This window comes from Varroa destructor, unplaced genomic scaffold, assembly GCF_002443255.2.
Source record: "Varroa destructor unplaced genomic scaffold, Vdes_3.0 BEIS01000004.1, whole genome shotgun sequence".
Taxonomy (NCBI): domain Eukaryota; kingdom Metazoa; phylum Arthropoda; class Arachnida; order Mesostigmata; family Varroidae; genus Varroa; species Varroa destructor.
Window position 1 is genome coordinate 3,284,502 of NW_019211457.1, and position 22,682 is coordinate 3,307,183.

Here is a 22,682-nt window from a genome sequence, read left to right on the forward strand (position 1 = left end):
ATATATTTCGAGCAGAACCCGTTTAGCTTTGCAACATTTCAAACAGCAAATAATGATTGATAGTCTATAAAATCGATACATGCAGTTCTGCAAATGGGCTTTGAACAAACTAATTATATCTTCGTAAGAAAATTCCTTTTTCACACCCAGCTTAGTTTGCCATTGCTTTTTCAGCAGCCGTTGCTTTGAACAGATGTGGACCAGCTGTTGATTGGAGGTAGGCATAACTATTTACTCAAATTACGCCTGGAGTCAAGAAAGATCCTGACAAACCTGAACTAGGGATTCTTATTGTGGAAAATAATTGATTACCTGACGTTTTTTTAATCACCGGTGTTGTCTCGTCGACAAAATCAGGAACCTAGTTGATTAAATAGTACCAGGATGAAATTAAATGTATAAGGCTATCAGCCACTATGACGCATCGTACCATAAGCACTCCAATCAAGTTTACGCTGTAGACGGCTATATAGAATGTCTTGCCATGATATTCCGTATACGCGTCCAGCAGTACATCTTCAGTCATAAATATGATTCAACCAAAATTCAGTAGGCGACCGGTGAGGTGGTAGGGCAGGTTATTCTTAGCGGCCGATATCAGATACACGAATTTCACATTTACATTTTTCTTTTAATTTACCTACTTAGCCAGTTATTATAGTGCATTAGGCCAATAACGACGGCCACTATAAGTGTCTAATTTAGTTGTAGTAAAAAAGCATTATTTAATACTTCCTGCTTTTTTTTTTAGCTCCAACCACTTCAGATCTGAATTTTTATAATGCGCTTATTTCTGTCATTGAAATTAAACATGAAAACGTAAGTAACGCGATATCAGACAATATCTGATAAAGATTCACAAATAAAACTCTAATGGAGGAACCGCTTTCACACATTATAACTGCACCTTATAATATAAATAGGACAGCATCGAATCACTCGAAGGACCCAATAAATATCCCTTACGGCATTAGCTCGACTTCTCTCAATCCCGAAAAAGACACGTAAGTTTTTAAATGTTAGCTAGATCTAGGTTTCGAGTCATGGCGCAATGCTTACATGTAAGCCTGTCAACCCCCTGGGGACCATGCTGATCTAGTTTCGAAATACTGGGCATACAGTCTTATGGGCGTAAGTTCAAAAGAACCACCGCTAACGATCTTTTAGAGTCAGTCTATTTAGCAGATGGAGGCAGTAATAGAAACGATGCTCGTAAGACATCATTCATTTGAAAAAACAAGCCGGTTCGGACGCCAGTACAAAATAAAGCATTTCTAGCATACAGCTACACAAGAAAGCTTTTTGTCGCTTCGGATAGCACTTGGTCAGCAGCCTCTGCGAATTCGCACTTTTATCAATAACACCGTTGACGCAATACCGTTGATCGTACCCCCAAATGTTTGTTCGGACAATATTTTGACAGCTGCTTCTTTTTCCTTCCACGACCTTCCGTGGCCTTTCTGCAATATGGCCTTAACAGTAGAACATATTTAAGACTGTCTGCCTGTCCCTCAACTACAACAGTTTACCGTTTTAAAAAAGAATTACTCTCAGCCACCGTATCATTCACCAATATTCGGTCATCTGCCTGCTACTGTTACTTAAATAGCTCGATGTCAGTCTATATTGCTAAAAAGCAAAGGGCATTTATAATATTATTTATTATAATTGGAGTTAGGTTTCCGCGGGTATCCAAAGGTCGAAAAAACTTTACAGGTTAGACCAAAAAGCATTCATCAAACTGTTGCGATGCGCATCCCCGTTTTTGCAGCAAGGTTCCATTAATTTACACTAATGTTTAACAAATGCATCGACTTTTTCCAGGAACAGCATAGTCGTAAACGGTATAGTGATAACCAGTCTACAATTATTCTTATAGGCTGATATCGATGAGGGCATGTAAACGGGCAAGCGGACCGAAAACTGTGGCCAACAGTTTTCTTCCGATGACGCCCTTTTCTCGTAACAAATCGCTATATTCCGCAAAAAAGTTGCACAACAATGAAGCCCCTAGAAAAGAAAGGTGCATGTATGAATGCTAAGAATGGTAACATAGTCACAAGAACCAACACGTAAAAACATTCTGAATAGAATCATTTCCAGAGATCCGATATATATATATATATATATATATATATATATATCATTCTCGTCCCTGCCACTCATTCCTTTCGCACACACCGCGCTTTTACCGATTTGACCATATTTTCTTTCTGCGCCCCTTCAAGTTTAGGCAGTATTCAAACAATGACCATGTAATTATAATGATGTGCTACTTCTCTCAAATTTTACGTCTGGGGTTCCTGTCAAGCATTGCTTCAGTCGGCTGGCCGCTTCCAGCTGAAAACGAAATGTGTGTATACATGGTTTTGAGCCTAGGCAACTTCGTCTGATGCGTCTACTTATTGCACTCTTCATATAGCTCTATCAGGAGCCTTTCAGGTGATTGCCTGCTATAAATAAGCGTTTGTTTTTAATCTGTATACAGACACCTTGTCAGGCTGCTGCGTAACGCTGGCGTGTTTATGTCAACCGATGTCCTTTCAGATTATTTTGATTTTTTCTCAGAAAAATAAAAAGAATTTGGTTCTCAGCACTGAATTGTAACAACAGGTTGGCCATGAAACTTTGTCGTTCTTCCGATCTGGGCTAGATATAGCTTATAGTCTTATATAGTTTGATATAGCTTAGTTAACTGTTTTAATATAGCTCAAGATTCCACTAGCGATGCACACCGCATACGACCCCACTTTCCCTTGCTTACAGTTCAATCCTTAGCTTAAACTTTGTACCCTGGCCTAATTCATACCATTATAGTAGGTCAGCTATGTAATACGAAGATCAACTTTACCAACAATGAGAAGCTACACAGAGCATACACTGATGGCTGATCAGAAAAGTGCTCAGCAGGAGATTCTAGTTATGTTGTATTACAGCGTCTCATACATACAACATACATACAATTCAGCAAACTCAATGGCTTGCCCATGGCCTCGATTAGATGCCTAGAGGCGTTTGTTCTGCTTGTAGTCCTACGGAACAAGTCCAAAAAGAGGAAAAAGATTCTCAACTGAAAACTAACGTTCCAGTCTGCTTGTCTACGCAACTTCGCACTGAGCTCGAGGGGCAACGGGATGTCCCTCAGTGAATGGGATGGCTCCTCAACGACCCACATTGCGTGATCAGTCTGGTCGGAAGCAGCCAGTGCAAGGGTGCTGGAAGTAAAACTGTGCCTGAGTTTCTGCGGCAACCCAGATACCAAATGTTCACGCGCCTGTCTACAGACGCTCGTTGTGTTCGCGTTCGACGTAGGTGATTCATGCAGAGCAACACAAACAGATCGTCTGCGTCGCTACTAGTTGAAATGGCTGGACAGGGCGACGAGGGAAAGTAAGCATACCTTGGCAGCAGAACTGGCCCAAGTGAAAAGGGAGCGCATCTGTTCCCTTTTGCCAATTCTCGAATGACTGTCTACTTCGCCCTATAGAGTGCTAATGTATCGCTGCGATCGCAGACAGTGAGGGAGGGCGAACAAGCCCGAAGGCACTGTAAGTGTGCTGCGAAAGGAAATCTATCGCGAGTGCTGTGACTTTCAGCGGGGTATACTGGCATTATTCGGTTTACGCGAACCGGAGAAATATAGGTATATAAGATTAATATATCTGAAGTTCTTTGGGGGGTTTGTGTATGATACAAAAGAAGCCACCTGGACAGCTGAAACTTACTAATAGCGAGTTAAACTGAGGGTTATAAAAGCAGAATAAGGCGTACAAGTGCATCGTCCGATGCTATTCGTAAAACATTTATTGGGTATTCATATGACTACAAAGCACGACATTCTCTTTAACACCCACCTTTGTTGATTTTCTATAATTTAGTTTTTTGCAGCATATATCAGCAACGCTGCTTCGATATATAAAGGACGCATTATCTAATACTGTTTTCCATGAGACTTACCTCGGGGATGCCTACCGAATGAAAGGAGATGCTAAGACATCAAGCGAAAACACGTGACTCGTGGAAAATGAATGGATACATTGTTTTCAAATTTTTTTTTTAAAACGAGAAAAGCGCATTTACGTCTCTAAGATAATATATAGATTCAATTTGCTTCGACCGAAAAACAACCGCACATTGGTAAAGCAACCCTTTATGTACGCCGGGAAAAAAAAAGTTCTGTCTATAATACAGAATTACATAGAGAAAAAGAGCCCAAGTGGCGCGTTCTCATTAATTATCGTTAGCAAACTATCACGTTTAACGATTACTGTAGTGGAGTAACTGTCCGGGCTTCTAAAAACCAAGGTACTATGGCTTAACAATGGTACAGAGCTATGAACGCGCACAAACGTTTAGATTCAAAGGGCACCGACGAATGAGACGCCACCATCTCTGTTGGGGCTTCGCGGATTGTCTACGCTTTGTTATTATTTAATACGCAAAATTCTATCTGTTGCTTCATTAAGTTCTAAAATTTGTTTCTGTTATACTTATTGTTGCTGTCGACAGCCCTTTAAGGAGAAATCTTTGGGATATTGCTACATCTGTGTCATTTTCCTCCAGCTCGATAGGCACACGTACTTCGCAACCATAACACTTCCCTTAGCAAGGCCATAGATGGGCTCCGACCCAACTGCTGATGCACGTTACGCCAGCCTCGACATATAACAATAAACGAGTAGACCACTTAACAGGATCGAATTGGCGACTGGCGTTAGGCACGTGGAGTTTGTCCTGTTGTCTCACAAATGGTTAGACAATTAACGAACACAGGCCGAAGGCATCATATAGCTCTCTTCGATTAATCGCTTGTTTTCGTGTTTCGTACTTATTTCCTTCATTACTATTACTGCTCTTGTGGTTGGTGTTGTTTTCACCGCTATTGTTGCAACAGTAACAATTACTGTAACAGTAAACAAAGCAGACGACTGAGGTCGGATATATGAATCTAGTTCTGGCGCTAGCGGGCAGCGTAACAACACTAGTTTGATTCAAAACGCATATCAAACATTGTTAAGACGATCGGATAGAAACGTGGGGCTGTTGGACGTGGGCCATTGGAGTGAAAGAGGGAGTTCTGAAAATCAAGGGGATCGACAGCTTCTTTACTTATTGATATTCATAGATTGATAGGCCAGAATCATTACCAATTACTGGTTAGATCGTTCGTATATAGCCTCACGCAGATGTTTGCATGCAGGATAGTTTTGTCAGTTTACCTAATTCGAATCGATAGGCTTTCAAGTCTAAGCCGTGTTTCTTAACTCTAAGGGAGACACCTTAAATAACATGTCGGACTGATAGTCCGCGTTGATTGGAATCAGAAGCTTCACAAATGTTGGTAATAGCAACAATTTACGTTTCTAGTCATGTTGTTTTGAATCTCGCTAGCAACAATGAAACCGTGTCAAATGCCAATTTTAAAGATAACCTCGTTGTTTTGAAGAAGATATACACCTTGTGCTTTTTGATGTGAAGACGGCTACAATTTATATGAAACTTATAGGCAATTTGACATTCTACCTGAAACAATAGTGGTTCCTAACATTTGGAGTACGATACATATGTGTTTTCTGCAGTTTCCGCAGTGAAAAACGCTTTCTTTACCAGACGAGAGCTGAGATATAGGCGCATATTTGAGTTTCTCATTTTGAGGTACTCTCATTTCGGCAATGGCTGACAATAGTGTACTTTCACACATTTTGTAAGCGAGGCTGTTAAAACAGAATCGTTTTTGTCGTCTGGACCCTATGTGGAAGGCAACCCACTTACCACTAATAGTTCATGAAGGGGCTGTAGTTGTAAAAAACAGCTCCTTAATGGAGCATCTGTAAAACACATATATTATACTAGAATTTTGTTAGCTACCTATTAAAACATAATGGGCTGTGTGTTTATCATGCAGTTTATTAGGCCGAAAGAGGTTGATTCTTAGCACGAACAGGTTGTGACCTCAACCTTTTTACGTGGGCCAACGAGTGAAGTTAGGCAATATCTCAATCCATTCAGTCCTGTATATTTATAAACACTTAATTATTCTGTTCGTTAAGCTTACGAAATCTCGATTTTTCTGAAGTTTACTCCACATCACAAGGACTGAACTTACTTCATTACTTATCCTACTATTTCTACCGATTAGTTGAAGAGCATTTTGTCGACTCGACATTAAAGTGTTTTTTGGAAGCAGAAAGGTAAAATACGGCCCTATGTTCTACCCAAACGAAGTTTTTCGTTCAAAGCCAGTAGTATGCAAACTCTGTGCGCATATCTTGATTGAAGAGCCTAACTTAAAAACAAGAAGAGATCTATATAAAATAACCTATACATACATACATACACCTTTACATTACATCATTTCAATGTAATGCCCATGCCAATAGCAGCCTCTTTTTATACGAAGTTCACACGTTCCTATTCACATTTGCGTCCGCAGGGATAGCCGCCCATTCACTGAAACGCAGAAGAGGGAACATTCGACGTTTGAGGGTCAAGATACTTTGATATTGATGCCGACCTAATTCACATTCTAACGTTCGCGCCAAAATGAGTTGCCAGCTCAAACATCCCTGTCTCATTTTTCCCTGTAAATCACTAGCAGGCCGGATTTTCCTTCCGACTTCCTACCTTTCTAGGTAACGGCTTCAGCGACTATAACGGCGGTTGGCCTTTTAACCAACCTATCTGAAGCAAGGTTCGGCTTTCCGATGGCATTTACGGTGTTATTAGTTTTCTAAAGCGATTATTATTGTTATTGAATGATTGACAGCTCTCTTGGGGAATTTCATCTCGCTGTCAACCCATACTCAGGCAAAGGAACACGGTTGCTTCATACGGCCATTCATTAGTGGAGCAACAACCGACCGACTGACCGGCCTTCTACCGATGACTGAAACATGGCACGATTTAGCAGTAATGCTTCTGTCCAGCCCGAATTGAAACTCTTTTCCAGCTTACTCACATATGGCCTGGCTTGCACCCAGCCTTGTCGAGCCTGCATCGATGGATGATATCCTAGATTTGGTAGCAACACGAACACGAGTAGCGAGCGTTACTGCGGCAGCATTCGACGGCTATAAAGCTTCACGCTATCTGTTGTATATCTGTTCGACTCGAAATTCTCCGCGGCCAGGCCTCGACAAAGCCTTCCGTTTGCCGTTTCCCCTCACTCCCAAGGGTCCCGTTTATATCGGGGGCGCAATGATGTCTTATCTGTCGAAAACAAACGCCGGGTTGCAGATAGAAATAGACGGCGAGGAGAAGCATGAGATAAAGAGAGAAAATGAGAGCAGACGACATGGAACATGCGAGAAAGGGAGAGGACGCTCGGATCGTCCACAATACTTGAATCTACTACGTATAAGATCCGCTTAGAAAGCCGGCCCAACCGCCTATTGATTTAGCCGTATGTCTTCGTGTGTGTTGCACGTCTTTTTTTGCAAAAATATATACTCCACACTCTTCGCTTCGTTAACATGTAGGGTGCAGTGGAGTCACCTCAAAATAGTTCGATCCGGTCAAGGCCCATGAATGCCTGTATGGTTACTAAACGAAAGGCGCCTATGGTGTATCAGGTGATGCGTGGTAAAGCATTGCATGATCCGTTTACCGCGCTTGCATGTGTCGATAAAGTTTAATAGGGTTTCGTTTATATATATATAGCTCATATGCATTGTACTTATATGAGTTATCTACAATCGTTCAATCATTTCGAGAACCTAGCTAAAAGGAGCATTTTTATTGGCCATATCACTAAATCATGCATATTCGCAGAAGTAGCTTGCCTCTGTTTTATCAACGTATCTCACACAGATGGCCATATTTGGCACCGTCTATTTATACGATCATTATTATCAATATTTATTTATTTTCATAACTTTTTTAGCAGTAACTTACGTTAAAATGCACTGAGCTGCAGATCAAGAGAGGGGTTTTGTGAGCAACGAACTCAACTTTGCATATTTTATTATTTAATGCGGTATATATATATATATATATATATATATTTGATCGGTGTATATTAGAGCTCGAAATTCGGACACTGATTCTAAATGAATGTGTGTATTTGTATGTGATGCATAAAAGCAGACGCATCTACACTCAGTTCAGCCATTTGTTAGAACCGAAACATACAAGTAGCCCTGTCTTGACTAGTTATTGCTAGATTTCGATAAATCTAGCTGCAGGCGCACTCTAATAATTAACATATCTGACAGACATACGGGGTACGTTGATTCTACACCAGATAGACGTCGCTTAATGTTGATGAGAGGCATCACACTTCACTTCTGTGCAAAAGACACAAAAAACTATTCAAATATATAAATTCTACGAAAACTCTTTGACATTTGTTAGAACCTTAAACGTGTTAGGTTTTAGTACAGCGACAAAACAGGTATGAAACTAATTGCTTTAGAACGATCGTATGAAAGCTAGAAAGAGCAAATTTCTAAACCCCACAGTTAAGAAGGTATCTAGAACTTCTAGAATTGGCTTAAATGAATAATAAACACTGCGTAAGCTCGTAGTTCCTATGCTCCTAAAGGCATGCCAAGTGTCTTAAATTAAAATATAACCGAAGTTGCTTAACACTGCCTATCCTATGATGTCCCTGAAATGCCATACATTTTGCTTTGTACGTCTACTTTTATTGTATAACTGTAACCTAGTGTACCTTTATTGGAATCAGTTATATGATCGTTTATATCAATCCGGTACAGGCTTTCTGATGTATAAATGCATCATTTAAGGAACTGTCGATTTCATCTGCAGACCAGTTATCACTTTTCATCACCATCAACAGGAAATAATGTTGATGGCATGATCGGGTAAGAAAAACTAGTTGGATTCTTTTTCTCATAATAGAAACCGCAAAGTAATGGCTCTTGCCATAAAAAAAAGCTACTAGATTGTCTACAGTCGCTGTCAGTTCAATGAGCGGACCATTTAAAATTTGCCATTGTTATCAATCATGATAAGAAACGTAGAGCGCACTAGAACATCTGAAAACTATGAAATCCGAATACATATCATTTTATACACTTGTCGTACCGTATTAATACATTTCTCAGATTGATTATTTAACGTACATTTAAGAACCCTAGTAACATCTGACGTCTTCCACTCCCAACCCTTTCAAACCATTATAGCAGCACCTCATGTAGGATAGAACCCATAGTCGAACTCGGTCTTGTCAAGCCACCTGTTGCGCGAAAGTCTGCTTTGACGCCGTGGACCGGATCAAAGCTACGTTGAAAGGCTCTGCAGAGCTTTCCCTTTGGACTTCACACAATTTCTTCATCCTCGGCATTTTCTGCTTGACAGCCTTCAACTGATGGAGTTTCGAGTCCTGCCCTGACATCAGCTTGTGGTGCCTCTTCCGCATTTTCGGGTGTTGCGTCAGCTTCCCTATTATTCTCGTTCTCATTCTTAGTTCTGTAATGGCAGAAGTCGCAAATTTTGTGCATGAGTGAGTAGAAAAAACTGAGCGAAGAGGAAGACGAATCAGACAAGATTAGCATTTATCAGGCATTTTAGTACTTACTGCTGTAGGATATACAGAACCGTTACAATATGGGCCAAATGTTGCGTAACAGTCGATCGCGTAGGGTTCTGCTTGATGCTGAATTTCTGTTTTATACATCATATATTTCTTTACAAGCACCATTGATTCAAAGTCTTATCTTATATTACATAACAGGTGTGCTTAAGCAACGCAACGTATCTTTTTGTTCACTTCATGCATTCCTCTTGGTAAGACCTTTGACAAATTGTTCTCACGATCCAAAAACTGAGTGACACTTTCAATATTTTATAAGTTACTATACATTGCAGCGTAAGTGGTTTTATACAAAGAATAAATGATATGTCTTCCCTTCTTTGCTTCATCTACTACCTTCGCGCGGGTAGATGAATTACGGCTGCCCCTAGCAGTCGTCAAATGGCGTTGAAGGCCTATGTCGATGCCATCAAGGGGCCAACCACAAAAAATCACAATCGAATCAGCCCTTTCCTGAACAGAGAATGTATACTGGGCAACGACAAGCTGCTGTTGATGGCAGAGCTCCCCGACGCTACCCTGGCAGCGTGACAACGCAGCCACCGATAGAGTGGGCGTTCTCGCAGTACCCGAAAAGCGTAAGGGCGTTTCGGTCCGAGGCAAACTGCGACCATTATATTGAGAGCGGGCTGCTTTTCTAATATGGTCCTCCTCGACATTGGTAGTATCAGCCGCTACAGCAAATGCCGCCATTGTCTCCGTCGGACACGCCCAAAATTATTGCCAACTGCCTATTAGATGGGCGGCTGTTCATGTCGCCGTCTGATCTGGCGAGATGACGCCACCTGGAAGATCGTGGGCGATACATTAAACCTAGATTTGGTAGCAAGTTTATCCGAAAGCAAAGGAACGAGATACACGAATAGTTTCAAATAGATATCAGATACCCCCAATATATTAAGTTCTTGTCTAGCATACTTACTCTTGTCGGGGCATTCCTTTTCTGAGGGCATCGATTCCCTCAGCGTTAACTTCATAGAAATAAGGCAAGCTTTTAATTCGTTCCTCATAGAATTTTTCAAGTCGTGGCGCGTCCGGGAAGCCAAACTCGAACGCCTGTTGATACGATTTAATTTATAGATATTAGCTCCTAACAAACTGTTGGTAAAATGGCTGCAATTGTGAATTTTGCAGTTTCTCCAACCTTCTATCGAGACAGAGAATATACATATAATAAAAATATACATAGAAAAGTATAATAGATGTATATTATAAACTCATACTCTGACTTGTGTAACGTGGGAATACCGTCTTACAAAAAATCGTAACTGCCAATAAATCCGTAAAAAATCTACCAAGCGGATACGAAGTATGAGGTGACAGCAAGAAGAGCACTTCGGAAAGTGTCAAATCTTCATAAATTTCCTGTTCTTGATTCAACTAAAAATAAAAAAATAGCTAATGATAGCAGTCCGCTGAGATTCGATTCCAATTAGCCTCAATCGCGCCTTAGTAACCGATATGTTTATAACACTTTCTCCATCTTGAACGGTTAAATAGTGACATGAATTGAAGTTCTATCACAGGCAGCGTACGCCACTTGTATCCCGTCTCAAATATATCGCGCCTCGTCGAAAAGTTCTGGTGTTTTTGTATTGCATCGCTGAAATATCATCTCCTTCCTCTTAGCTGATCTTCACATTATAATCTTTCAAGATGAAGAAAATTAATATTATCGATGCCTCAAAAGCCATGCTTCGAAGTCGTGTAAACGCTTTTAGTTTGCAAAATATTATAGTAAGTAGGACGGATCGGAGAGTGATACGAATTGGCTTGCGTTTTCTTGAGAAATATATCCTTTACTTAATTGTAACAAGGCAATAACGTAATTACTTGCCTCTAATAGTGTTAAACTGGCACCGATGCTGATGTCTGCTATTGTAAATTTATCTCCTGCAAGGGGAATACGGTTTAGTGAGTTTGAGAACGTGTTAAAAGTAGATGAACTCTTAACATGAGATGGTAACAACTGTTATTTTGTCATATCCTTTGATGTCCTTGATCACTGGCAATTCCATAAACTAGTATAATAGATACGAATAAACTGGAATCGAACTGTTGTGACTAATGGTCATTCTGCAAAGTACTTTAAGCTCTCACTATAACGTATAAGTATATCCGACACTGCTAGAAAAAAAAGATTCTTTGTTCAAACCTAGAGCACACCGCCAAATCAGCCTGAGGCTCCGTATAGCTACCAAATTGAGTGGCCTACATTTGCGTTTATGTATTACGCAATCCTAGATCTCTAAGATATTGTCCCCATAATTGTGCCATGGTAACGTGTTTGCTCACTAAACGCAGAAGTAGATAAAGTGGTCTGAGTTCTGAAACCGGACGTCGACACATTCTGTTTAAGAAGCTAGCTGTTAGAAAACAATACAAGACGTAGAGTTTGAAGCGTTTATTTTTAGGTGCTTAACCAGTATAAAACATCCGAAAATTGGTTGACAAATACAATAATCGCTAGAAATCCAGCGTGTCTAAATAATAGACACATGCGCGTAGCCAACGCTATCATTAGGTTCTTGAATAATGGCCATTCGTGCCAACTGCCTGCGACCCTATGTATCGGTACCGGAATTTTTATACAATCATGTTAAAAATTCGGTAGAACGGCACTAATTTGCACCTCTGTCGTTTTTACCTTCGCAAGTTTTGTAGCAGATGGCAGTACAAGTAAACAAGTTTTTAGTTGGACGTCTTGTGGCAGAAAGTTCTACGTCGGCTAAGCACATCGGATCGAATAGTTCTTCCGTCCACTTGAGAAGTTTTTGCTTTACGAGACTCATCATCTTCTGATGCAATAGATTCGCTAGCCGTCACCGGTGTGATCCGATAAAGGAAGCCGACTGTTTTTTTTTCTGCGAACAATACGACGCTGTGGTAGCTCCATTGACTGCTCTGGCTCAGTAAGATTTGGATAATCATGGCATGGTTGTTCGGATTGTCAGTAACGTTGCATTGGCAAATCTGCTAGAACATAGCGATTTGCCAATGTGAAAAGAACGGCGAAATCGCCTCCTCTATGGTGTTTTTCACAGTAAAGCAAATGGTAGAATTTGTAAGCAATGAGATACAGTACTGTACTAATGTTACTAAGTTTTTATGTTTTTGTTTAGATGCCTAGAATCGTATTGCGAAATAATGCTTCCATTGGATCACGGGCAGATATGCGCACACACAGCGTGTTCACGTAACATTGGAAACTTGTCCGATACATATTTAAGCGCTGAATTTCGTTCACGATAATCAACTGTGCACTACCCGAAGTTAGAGGAAGGAAGTTACGAGCATGATTTACGCGTACCCATATTACCTGGCAGTGCACAGTTCGCTCTCACAGATTTACTTTAATAATATAAGGAATAGATCCAAGTCCATTCCTTTATGCCTTCTATTGCCACAGTACCGTTTATTAATCTTGATAAGCGGCGAACGTTGCGATAATTTCGCGAAATTAACAAATAGCTGCCATACTCAGTCTTAAGTCTTCGATATAGCCCAATGCGTTTTTGTATTCACCATCAGGGAGAAAACGGTCTTCGTTAAATCCATAAGGTAAATAGGGATTAAAATAGTTACACTTTTGTTACCCTATCAGTAGTTGGCAAACTATTTTTTACATGCGTTTCTTATGGTTTTACATGTGAGCCAACTGTTTTCTAGTTTCATTTTCGCACGGCTGTAGTGTGGTATTGCTGACGACATCAAGGCTGCTTCACTAAATCCTTGTGCATCGCGGCATTTTCTGCGGCTCTCTCAACATTCATCTCTTCATCTTCGGTAGTGATCATTCTTTGAGCATTTTCAAATGATACTAGATCGAGGCAGCATTGCCATCAATACACGTCGCTATCCAGTAGCGCGTCACTAAAAAGAGGGGCTTTAACGTAAGCAGTCGATAGAGCTAAGTCGTTCATGTTCTAGGGAAAAACGGTTCGTAGAACTCGTTTGCTGACCTTTATCTATTGTTACATCTTAAAGACTAATTTTAATAGCGTGACCGCCCTTTTGTGGCGCGAGCACAGTATTTAGAGAACAACATACGAAAAGCAAACTGAAACACAGGCTTAGATCTTCTGAAATTTTTTTTATTTGTTCCTGCCATAGCGTAGTGAAGTCGTGATGTACAGGTGTAATCAGGTTCAATACTGGATGTAGGAACCAGCCGTTCAAAGCAATGCAAAAACGTTTTGGGTCGTTATTAAAGTGTTTAAGTGAAAAATATACCCGTCCTTGTCGTAGGCTACTATTATTATTATTATTATTATTATTATTATTATTATGACAATAGTCAGTAATACGAATATTGTATACATATAATACCACTATATATCATGATATATAATATTCTTTATATAAAAACAGCATCAACGAGTAAAAGTATTATAGCTGATACTCAAGTTTGATTTGAAATACGGGAAAGATCACCTGTGATGTAGGCATTATCTCCAAGAATGTGCTCATCAAGAAAAACCAGAACCCCTTTTAAGCGCTCCCCCGAGTCTTCAGGAGAAAAAAAGCCAAAAATCGGAGCCAACTGTAAAACACAAGTGACTATCACTTCACTGTAGAATAATATATAATAATATTATAGCTGTTGTAAGTGGACGTGAAGAATTTATCTGTTTTCTTTCTCGTTGTCACGAATCTGTTCAGATGTCTTAAAATAACAATCATTATTAAATATTCAGTAGCCACTATATATGACATCTCCTACAGCACTTCAAATCCTTATAGTAACGCATGTACGTATGAATGATATTGTTGTATTGAGGTAATAGTGATCACTCCTATAGAAGATGAAGCCAACTTTTTTTTTTGATTTCCCGCTTCTACAGTAGAAGTCTATGTAAAAAGGGCAGCACAAAACGATTTCTTCGGCAAGCTACTTCTATCTCACGAGCTTATTAAAAAGTGTTTCCGTTATTCGAGGAGGCCACTTCAAAAGCCGATGTTCTATGACGGTTATGTAAACGCAAAACGGCCTCTGCTCTTAGAGCTATTCTTGACGAGACGAGGGCGCGCATTTTCAAAAGTTCGACCCAGTCCACGCGAACCGATCCCTTTCAACTAGAGAAATAGTAGGGTGGAGTCCAGCCAACGAAAGAGTTCGAAAATAATGAGAGAGGAAGCTCGTACTAGTCAGCAAACCCCTTACATCCCTGAGATCCGCATTTTGGAATAATTTATTTATCGTCTGACTTTGTTTTCTATTATTTTTTCAAAGGTTTCGAAAGATCTATAGATCATTCCGCATCAAAACATGATTCATCTACTTCTCAACAAATCTTAGTGAGAGAACAAAAGGACTCCTGTCTGGCCTACAAAAGATACCACCAAGAGAAAAAAGATCTCGTTCCGTATAGTACGATTCGACGTACACAAGCGATACAAAAGCTATTACAGAAAATGTAGGTCAAGACCCCTCGTATTACAACTATAGGTAGGCTATATGTTGTTTCTGTTGTACCGGACGAGGCGTGGTCGAAATACAGGGCCTCATATATTCGATTGTACGGCTTATAGAAGATCAATACCTATGAACAAGTATCAAGACGAGAACTTACAAAAACGTCCAGCATCGATTTGTACAGCATACCCATATCATAGTAGAGAAGCCGTTCCACCTGAGCACGTGCCTTGATATGCTGGGAGTTCGAGGAAACAGCAAACCAGTTGGGTATTTTTAAATGCTCCGGTCGTTGTGGTTGTTGTTGAGTAATTTGTAAGCATATTATTTTGACTTAGGTAGTGTTAGTTGTGTCCATAACTTATAACATTGCACCTAAGAAAATTTCTACTCAGAAATGAATCATTACCAGGAACAAATGTTAGCTTGGCTTATCTTATATGTCTACTTATTGCTAACACTGGTTCAGTAGAGATAACCGGAAAACTTTACTTCCTGCTTTCGAATTCGATCACACAATGTAATAGGCATTCGAAGCCGATTAGGGTAAAACAAGGGTTATTAAAAAAAAAAAACTCCTAATTATTTAAGGGGTGGACGACAGAAGGAATGTAAATGCCGGGCACATTCTTACAAATGCCTATGCAGGGTATAATCGCCACCTAATACTACTATGAAATCAGTAGCTAATAGGACTCAGTAAAGCTCACGTAGTATTACGAGCATCCAAAACAGATCTACGGGTATTTCTGGTCACGATTAAGCGGGTACTTTCGATCCGTCGAGACAAAGGATTACCAATTAAGACTTGACGATTAGGTTAGAAGTGTCAGTTAATATTGCTTAGGAGATTATTTCGTTGTTACATGGTTTCATTGTATTCCCGTTTTGACCTCTCTTAGAAGTACCAAAAAGTACTACGTGAGTTCGATAAACATAAAAAAAAATGATGTATATTTACCTACGTCATTATCGAGTTATCCACCGCGTATATCATAACAAACGATTGCTGCAAATATGTTGAACTTGTTGAGTATTAATATTTGCATATACTTTTCAACGTATTTATCTATATGCACGATCATCGCTTTTAAATAGTCTTGAAGCCTTACCTGCGGATAGAGGTCACTCTCGGGGGCGTATTTGTTCATGAGGTAGGTAAGAATGGCTCGACTCTCGGATAGTACAAAGTCGCCATCAACCAGGGTCGGGAGCGTGTGTTGCGGGTTTATCTACAGCCATAGGACATAAAAAATCATTAGACACATTATTCACACAGAGCGAAATATGTTTATTTTGTTATAGATACGCGCCACCATAGACACGCGTACGACGACACCGATTTGCAAATACTCGATAATGCTAACACATTTGTGAGAAAAAATGCTAATCAGACGTTTCTATTATTGCACTGTTAAAATAGCAAGATGCTGAAGCCACTGCCGTAGTTTTTTATTGTTATTTTCTTAAATTAATCATAATAAAATAACAAAATAGATTTAGAAAAAAATAATTTAAAGTTTATGCAACAGAATTCCTATGCTACCCGCTGAATCAATAGATATATTGCAATTAAGAAATAAAGCGATATATATATATATATATATATATATATATATATATATATATATATATATATATATAACACATCTTTATACAAATACAGTTTCCTTACGTATAACAAAAAATGCGTGACAATGACGTAACATATCATAAAAAATTCTGCCTGTAACGTAATTATCTCCTTACCGATGAGACGTCTGTTTACGTCACATCACGCTTACCTCAAGGAAGTCTGGTTTCATGTGGTCGCCTGCGAATACGTCAAGGCACCGTAACTCTAGCTCAACCCCGAGCTCCTTGGCTAACATTCGGACCGCCCGGCAGGGAGCGCTTCCCACAGTGTGATATAATAAACCCCCCTGAATCATATTAGCACTCTGTGCAGATAATCAAAATATTTAATATTATCTCTCTGTAAAAACATATAGTCTTTTATTTTGAAAAATACTACTTGGCGCAAATTGCTTAGCTTGTATTGTTCAGAAATAATGTAATTTATAATTTGTTTCCTGGTTTCTTTTTGTGAACAGGAACGCGGGAGATGAATTTGTTGAACTGCCCTATGTAATCACACTTATTATTTAAAACATATTATTATGGTAAATAAAAAATATATTTTATGTGATTTTACGCAAAAATCGGTTTTAGCTTTTGTGGGACGGAGAGCTAGTTACGCAATAATTTGATGTTTTACCAAAACAAACAATATGTTATTACGAAATCACACACACATAAATAGCTTATAACGCTCAAATAATATTGGTTAGGGAACGCTGATAATACTTGGTGCTTATATGAAGTTGTGTAACTGCGTACAAAACATGCAGCTTTCCACTGAACCCCCCGCCCCTCAATGCAACTTTCGTGCGAACACACGCATTTGTATTCGAATGATAGATACGTCACGATAGATCACTAAGCGTTGTAAATATCAATAAGCCGATAGAAATCTGTATACGTCCGCTGTCAACAAGTAATCGGACGCTATTCCCGATAAAGATACTAATCCGTATACGCAGTAAAGCGGATAATTTGTTGACTGATTAACTACATCATTACCATGTCGAAACCTGGTCTATGTCAGATTGCTCCTAGTACCGCTGTAACCTAGTCAGATCAAGCCCTAAGATGCCACTTGCACCATGGCCTGAAATATTCGTCTTAGCTTGAAATTAGTTCACAAATATTAAATTTTAAATAGGTACAAACGATGACATCCGAGGTCATCGAATTTATTATTACACATATAGTTGTCGGATATGCTAATGGTTCGCAGTTTATACCAAGTTGTCATTATGGGGGCTCATTTGGACAAACGGTCAGAGACTGTGCATCGTAACGCTTCCTCGTAATAACAGTGAATTTGAACACTGTCCAGCTGTTGAAATGAAGGCAAAATGAAGGTTGCTATACTAGGGTTGAGATCGATACTGTAGATCGCATAGAACGCGGCTTTACAATTGGCGAAGTAAGATGACTAGATGAGAATTATTTGACTCGTACCTAGAAGAATCCCAATACGCTTAAATGCAAGCATATCCGACCTTGACTGAAACACGTCGTAGGCTTGTGGTCGGATTCTTCAATACAAGGTCACGCAAGGTTCAAAAATGTTCTACTGACCTTCAGGCATTTCTATGTGGCTATTGCGGGCTCTCAGTGTGACGAAGCAAGCTTGCTTTGGCAGACTTGTCTTTTCAGAGTGAAAGGTGAAACATCAACTCATTATATACAGAGATCAGAATAGACAGGCGCAAACACTGTTAAACAAACTACGGGCCAATTTAAAGCTTCCTGCGTCACGATCACCTGATAGGGAGAAATGTCTGATTAATGTGTAACTATTAGCACTAAGTCACTGTATAACAGTGTCACTCAAGGATGGTTATTAAAAAAAACTGATCCACCTACAAATGACCTATCGTTTCGTCACGGATAGAAAATAAGGCTGATAGCCATTAGACGAAAAGCTCACATCGCGTTCGTAGAATAATATATATTATTTGATAAAACTAGCATTTTTAGATTCCCTGTTTGCTTGATTTCCTCGTAATGTTTTCGGGGACACATGTTTGGCGTATAGCGAAAACGACTAACAGCTGTTGAATAGAACTTAGAGGGGCAGATCAAAAGTTTAACTATACCCTATCTGTTGCAAATCTCCACGACTAACTGCCATCTTGCGATGCAGAACGTTTATAAGCGTTTTTACGGATTTGAAAAACTGTATCGAATTCAGCGCGCACCAGTAAACAATCGCCCCGGGTGGCGCTGAAAAACCTTAGCCGATGCTTACATTTGTTTTCGGCCATCGGTAAGTTAGTACGTAGGCACGTTCAGTTGTGCCTTTGAATCTACGCGAAAGCCGCCGACGCCGCTATGTTAAGCGGGGTTAGTTGCTCCATCAACTTAAACCCGCAATAATTATTTCTAATAATAAACGATTGAGGAACTCTTTTAAAGATTCTAACTAGTAAGATATATTCTTTAGGCTTGGATCCATACGTAATAAGGGATGCGTTCGGGATTCAGTTATGCGCTAGGGGTCAGCCACATATTTATTTTCAAGGTTACCGCCGATTTTTTCTTAACTATAGTCCATTTAGTCAACGGATGACAAAGGTTCCCCTACAGAATTATTCGCCTTTGATTAATTCGACAATTATGAAACGAGCTTCTTTCTAGGACATCGTTACATTGAGACATTGATTCTGATTAACTGGTTTACTAAATTTTATGAGGCAAAAACAGCGCTATGCTACAGGCGTACGACTAGTAATAAATGCTAAACTCGGAACGAAAGTCCACAAAAGGCACAACTAACAAAGAATTTAAAGTTGAATTTTTTTGTTTATCTACAAAAAAGAACTTCGCCAAATGGTTCAGTTGCTTTGATACAATACACAAATACCTAAACAACGCTAATTATAAAAAATAGAGAAAATTTTTGCGAAGATGGCGTCGCTTACCATTATAACGGATTGGGCTCGATAGCGCATACTCTTAGAAACGATAAACGAGGAAAGAAACAGAGAGGATTTGACCAATAAAACAAAGCTTTGAATGCGATCCGTAAAAAATACTGTTCATTCATGTCCTTAGCGTACACTAAAAAAGAGTTTGAAAGAAAAAAATGTGCGAAGGAGTACTTCCATTTCTAGCTGATAGGCATTTACACGTAAATACTCTGTTGACCTCTAAAAATCCGCCAAAAGTTATATTATTTTAGAGAGAAGCACACAATAGTCAAGGAAGGAAGCACTGCTAACATTCTTGATATGCATGTTGCCTCTCTCATTGTTGTTATTGATGTGCTGCGTACCGTGAAAGCTTCCAAATTCTATATGATACGGTCACTTGTCACGATATATATATTATCTGTACATGTGGATCTGATATCACAGGACTGTAATAGCTCGCTACTGCACAGTCCCATCTAAACATGCAAGTTATGACTTTTCAGTTATGATACTAGTGGTCATCTTAGCAGATTAACTAGTAAGCCGAACTTCAAACCGCCTGACCCGAAATTCGACTGCTCGCCTCCGTAAGATGGTGCAGTAATAAAGTGCTAAACTTTATCGCAATCGAGCGTAAATATACCAGACCTCGTTTGGTACCGGAAGACAGCCGTCTGAAGCAATAATATTTAACGCCGGCACCGAGCGTAAGACTTGAGACATTTATTTAAACCCAATTGTCGAGTTAATGCGCAATGATCCGTCCGACATTAGTATTGAACTGGAGAGTTGTTAACTAGCTCGAATATGACTGCAAGTCCTATCCGTAAAACATAACTATTCACATGGGCTCTTATCCTGTCCTAACACCGTGTCCGGGTTTTTAACTACAGTAGCGATGTTAACTTGGCCTCGAACTGTAGCTGAGGTACTGGAAACTGAGATACGAAGAATCTGCGAGGCAAATGATAAATTCCTATCTGATGACGATCGCCGGGATTCGGCGCATCCATGATCTTTAGTATGTCATCCATGGTTCAACTAGCAAAAAATCATATTTTTCTCATTTTTTTCACTAATTCACAGAGTGCAGCCTGTGTGCGGTAGATTTTCCAATAACACTGCGAATATAGAGTTACACAGTTTAATGCTACACTGTCAATCATACTTACACCTTTTTTGGAATCCGTATGATAGCCAAGTAAGTTAGCGACCCTTATAAAGCTTACCAGTCAGAACTCATTGTCATGCTAGAATTTATGGATACACTAATTTAACTTGTCAATGTTTTTTCTCCCTGTGACGCTGTATTGGCCTTTTCTTCGCGTCTGTAATTGTCTCCCAGCCTTCAAGCGTCACTCAGTTTTGTGTCGTATTAAGGAGTACGGCACCATGTTTCCAATGATGAACCTATCGAGAAGCCTGCCTTTACGTTACGAATACGCAGACTCTACGTTTCACCTGTGCAATTTGTATCGATATACAAAGAGCACGCTAAACATGACGCGGCCTTGCTATCCTCTAATCAGGACTAACGAATTTACCGCCTAGATTGTTCGCTCCTCCCAGACGCAAAATAGCTCAGCGACAATAAGCCATAATCTGTCCCATCTATCAATCACATAAGATAACAAGCTATTATAAAAGAAATCAAAAAGGTTCGTGCTTATGTAAAGAAACAACCAAGGTACGCCACCAAACCCATGCTGCTTTGATTTATCTTGTTAAACTTACTAGCTGCAACGCTTGCGAATTTTCGACGTGTCGCTGTTTAAACGATTGCTAGCGTGCCGTCTTCTCGGCGTGTCTGGTATGACGAGCACAAGGATGCATTATCGTCCTACAGTGACACATTTATACTCAATGAACATGAAGATTCCGCACAGATCTTTACGACGTTCGTCATAGATATTTCTTGTTGCATTGTGTGTCGTAACTGTCAAATTAGGCCGTACCGTTTGTCCCCTAACTTACCAAAGCAGGTCGAGGACTCGACAATGTTCGATGACGGACACGAATTTGTCTGACGTTAGGGCGATAATCACGTTTAAGGTAGAGGGCAACACCTCGTTTGAACTTCGAATTCAACAGGGGCAAGTGACCAGAATTTAGTCTACTCTGTGATAACTATGAGGCGGGCGCCTCGCGAGGTATAAAACGCTTAAGATGAAGGGAAGTTGAGTGTTCCAATATCAAGTATCGCAGCCGGCGGCGCTCTGAGTGTGTTGAGAAGGGTCCACTCGTAACCATGGCGACATAGTCTCAGAACACTGAAGCTGCTAAGGTGCGAGCATGTAGATTTAAGCCCGTCTCTTCTATGGGACAAAGTATATAAATCTGCTCGTAGTGAATAAGTAGGGTGGTTTACACAAGCGACGAGAAGAGCTCCGCGAAGCTCTTGGCAGTAAAACGCTTATTGGCATAGGTTTATGGTAGTGTCTTATATTAACTGAGTCGTCGGAGGGTATCAGTTCGCAGAAAAACGCTTTCCGCTTATGTAATAATAAAAGTTTAGGTAATATACTTGATATCAAGATCACCTTTTTATTGTAGATGCGAAATATAGTATAATAGAAGTGTCAACCGTCCTCAAAATTAGCTATCCGTGGTCTCGCTATCCTCTAGTAAAGGTCCCTTATTTTCAAGGCACACTCATTTGTTTCGTGCTTGGCTTCTGCAATACTTGCAAGATATTACTTACCGATTACAAACACTTACCCGTTCTTGAACTCTATCAAATAACCATTGCTTTACGGAGCTGAGTTCATCATAACCTCAGTCATCACCGATCAACATCGTTTTGTCATCGATTCCACGTCTGACGAAATGCTACATAGACAGATTGGATTCAATAACTCAGAGGACAACAACTAAATGTTTTTACAAATTTACAACTAAATGTATACCCTTGGATACAACTGGTTGTGGCGCCCAGTTCGAAACAGAAAAGTCACAAGGATAACCTTCTATTGAGAGATGAGTAGTGACGATTTGGTGCCTTAAAACCTGATAATTACCACAGGCTATGACGGACTTTTTACTTTTTTTTAGCAGCAAGCAGATTAGTTTCTGTAAGCTTTTAACTTACAGAAACTAATCTGCTTATGTGATACTCTTGAATATTTAAGTACCACAGAATGTCAATAATTGTTTAGGCGCAAACTCGAACATTTCACTGGTTGACGTG

General features: G+C 39.8%; 1 protein-coding gene and 1 long non-coding RNA gene across 3 annotated transcripts in view; both read right to left on the minus strand.

Moving 5' to 3' along the window:
* The window catches only part of LOC147755744 (uncharacterized), a 52,993-nt gene extending 47,922 nt beyond the window's left edge, over positions 1 to 5,071 (minus strand). The window contains exon 1 of the long non-coding RNA XR_015326541.1: positions 4,582 to 5,071. This is a non-coding gene — a long non-coding RNA (uncharacterized LOC147755744). The remainder of the gene's footprint in view (positions 1 to 4,581) is intronic.
* A 2,634-nt stretch (positions 5,072 to 7,705) lies between these two features.
* Positions 7,706 to 21,774, minus strand: LOC111250013 (glutathione S-transferase 1-1-like). Of its 2 annotated transcripts, none has more exons than XM_022804588.2 (8): positions 21,470 to 21,774; positions 16,757 to 16,912; positions 16,085 to 16,204; positions 15,130 to 15,210; positions 13,991 to 14,099; positions 11,394 to 11,449; positions 10,479 to 10,612; positions 7,706 to 9,432 (listed from the first exon to the last, which is right to left on the minus strand). In XM_022804588.2, the coding sequence occupies exons 2-8, from the start codon at positions 16,901 to 16,903 to the stop codon at positions 9,282 to 9,284; spliced, it is 798 nt and encodes a 265-aa protein (XP_022660323.1). In that variant the 5' UTR covers positions 16,904 to 16,912; positions 21,470 to 21,774; the 3' UTR covers positions 7,706 to 9,281. The 2 variants fall into 2 exon arrangements, with proteins under 2 accessions (XP_022660323.1, XP_086843407.1); XM_086987281.1 differs by lacking the exon at positions 21,470 to 21,774 and adding an exon at positions 19,505 to 19,821.
* Positions 21,775 to 22,682: the final 908 nt, after the last annotated feature.

Bases quoted from the DNA above. Each gene is read 5' to 3' on its own strand.
- LOC111250013 (XM_086987281.1), bottom strand. From the start codon at position 19,534: ATGCGCTATCGAGCCCAATCCGTTATAATG. The intron at 15,211-16,084 runs GTAAGGCTTCAA...TCGAACTCCCAG, and splicing joins AGAGTGACCTCTATCCGCAG to CATATCAAGGCACGTGCTCA. The intron at 11,450-13,990 runs GTGATCTTTCCC...TTCCCCTTGCAG, and splicing joins AGATAATGCCTACATCACAG to GAGATAAATTTACAATAGCA.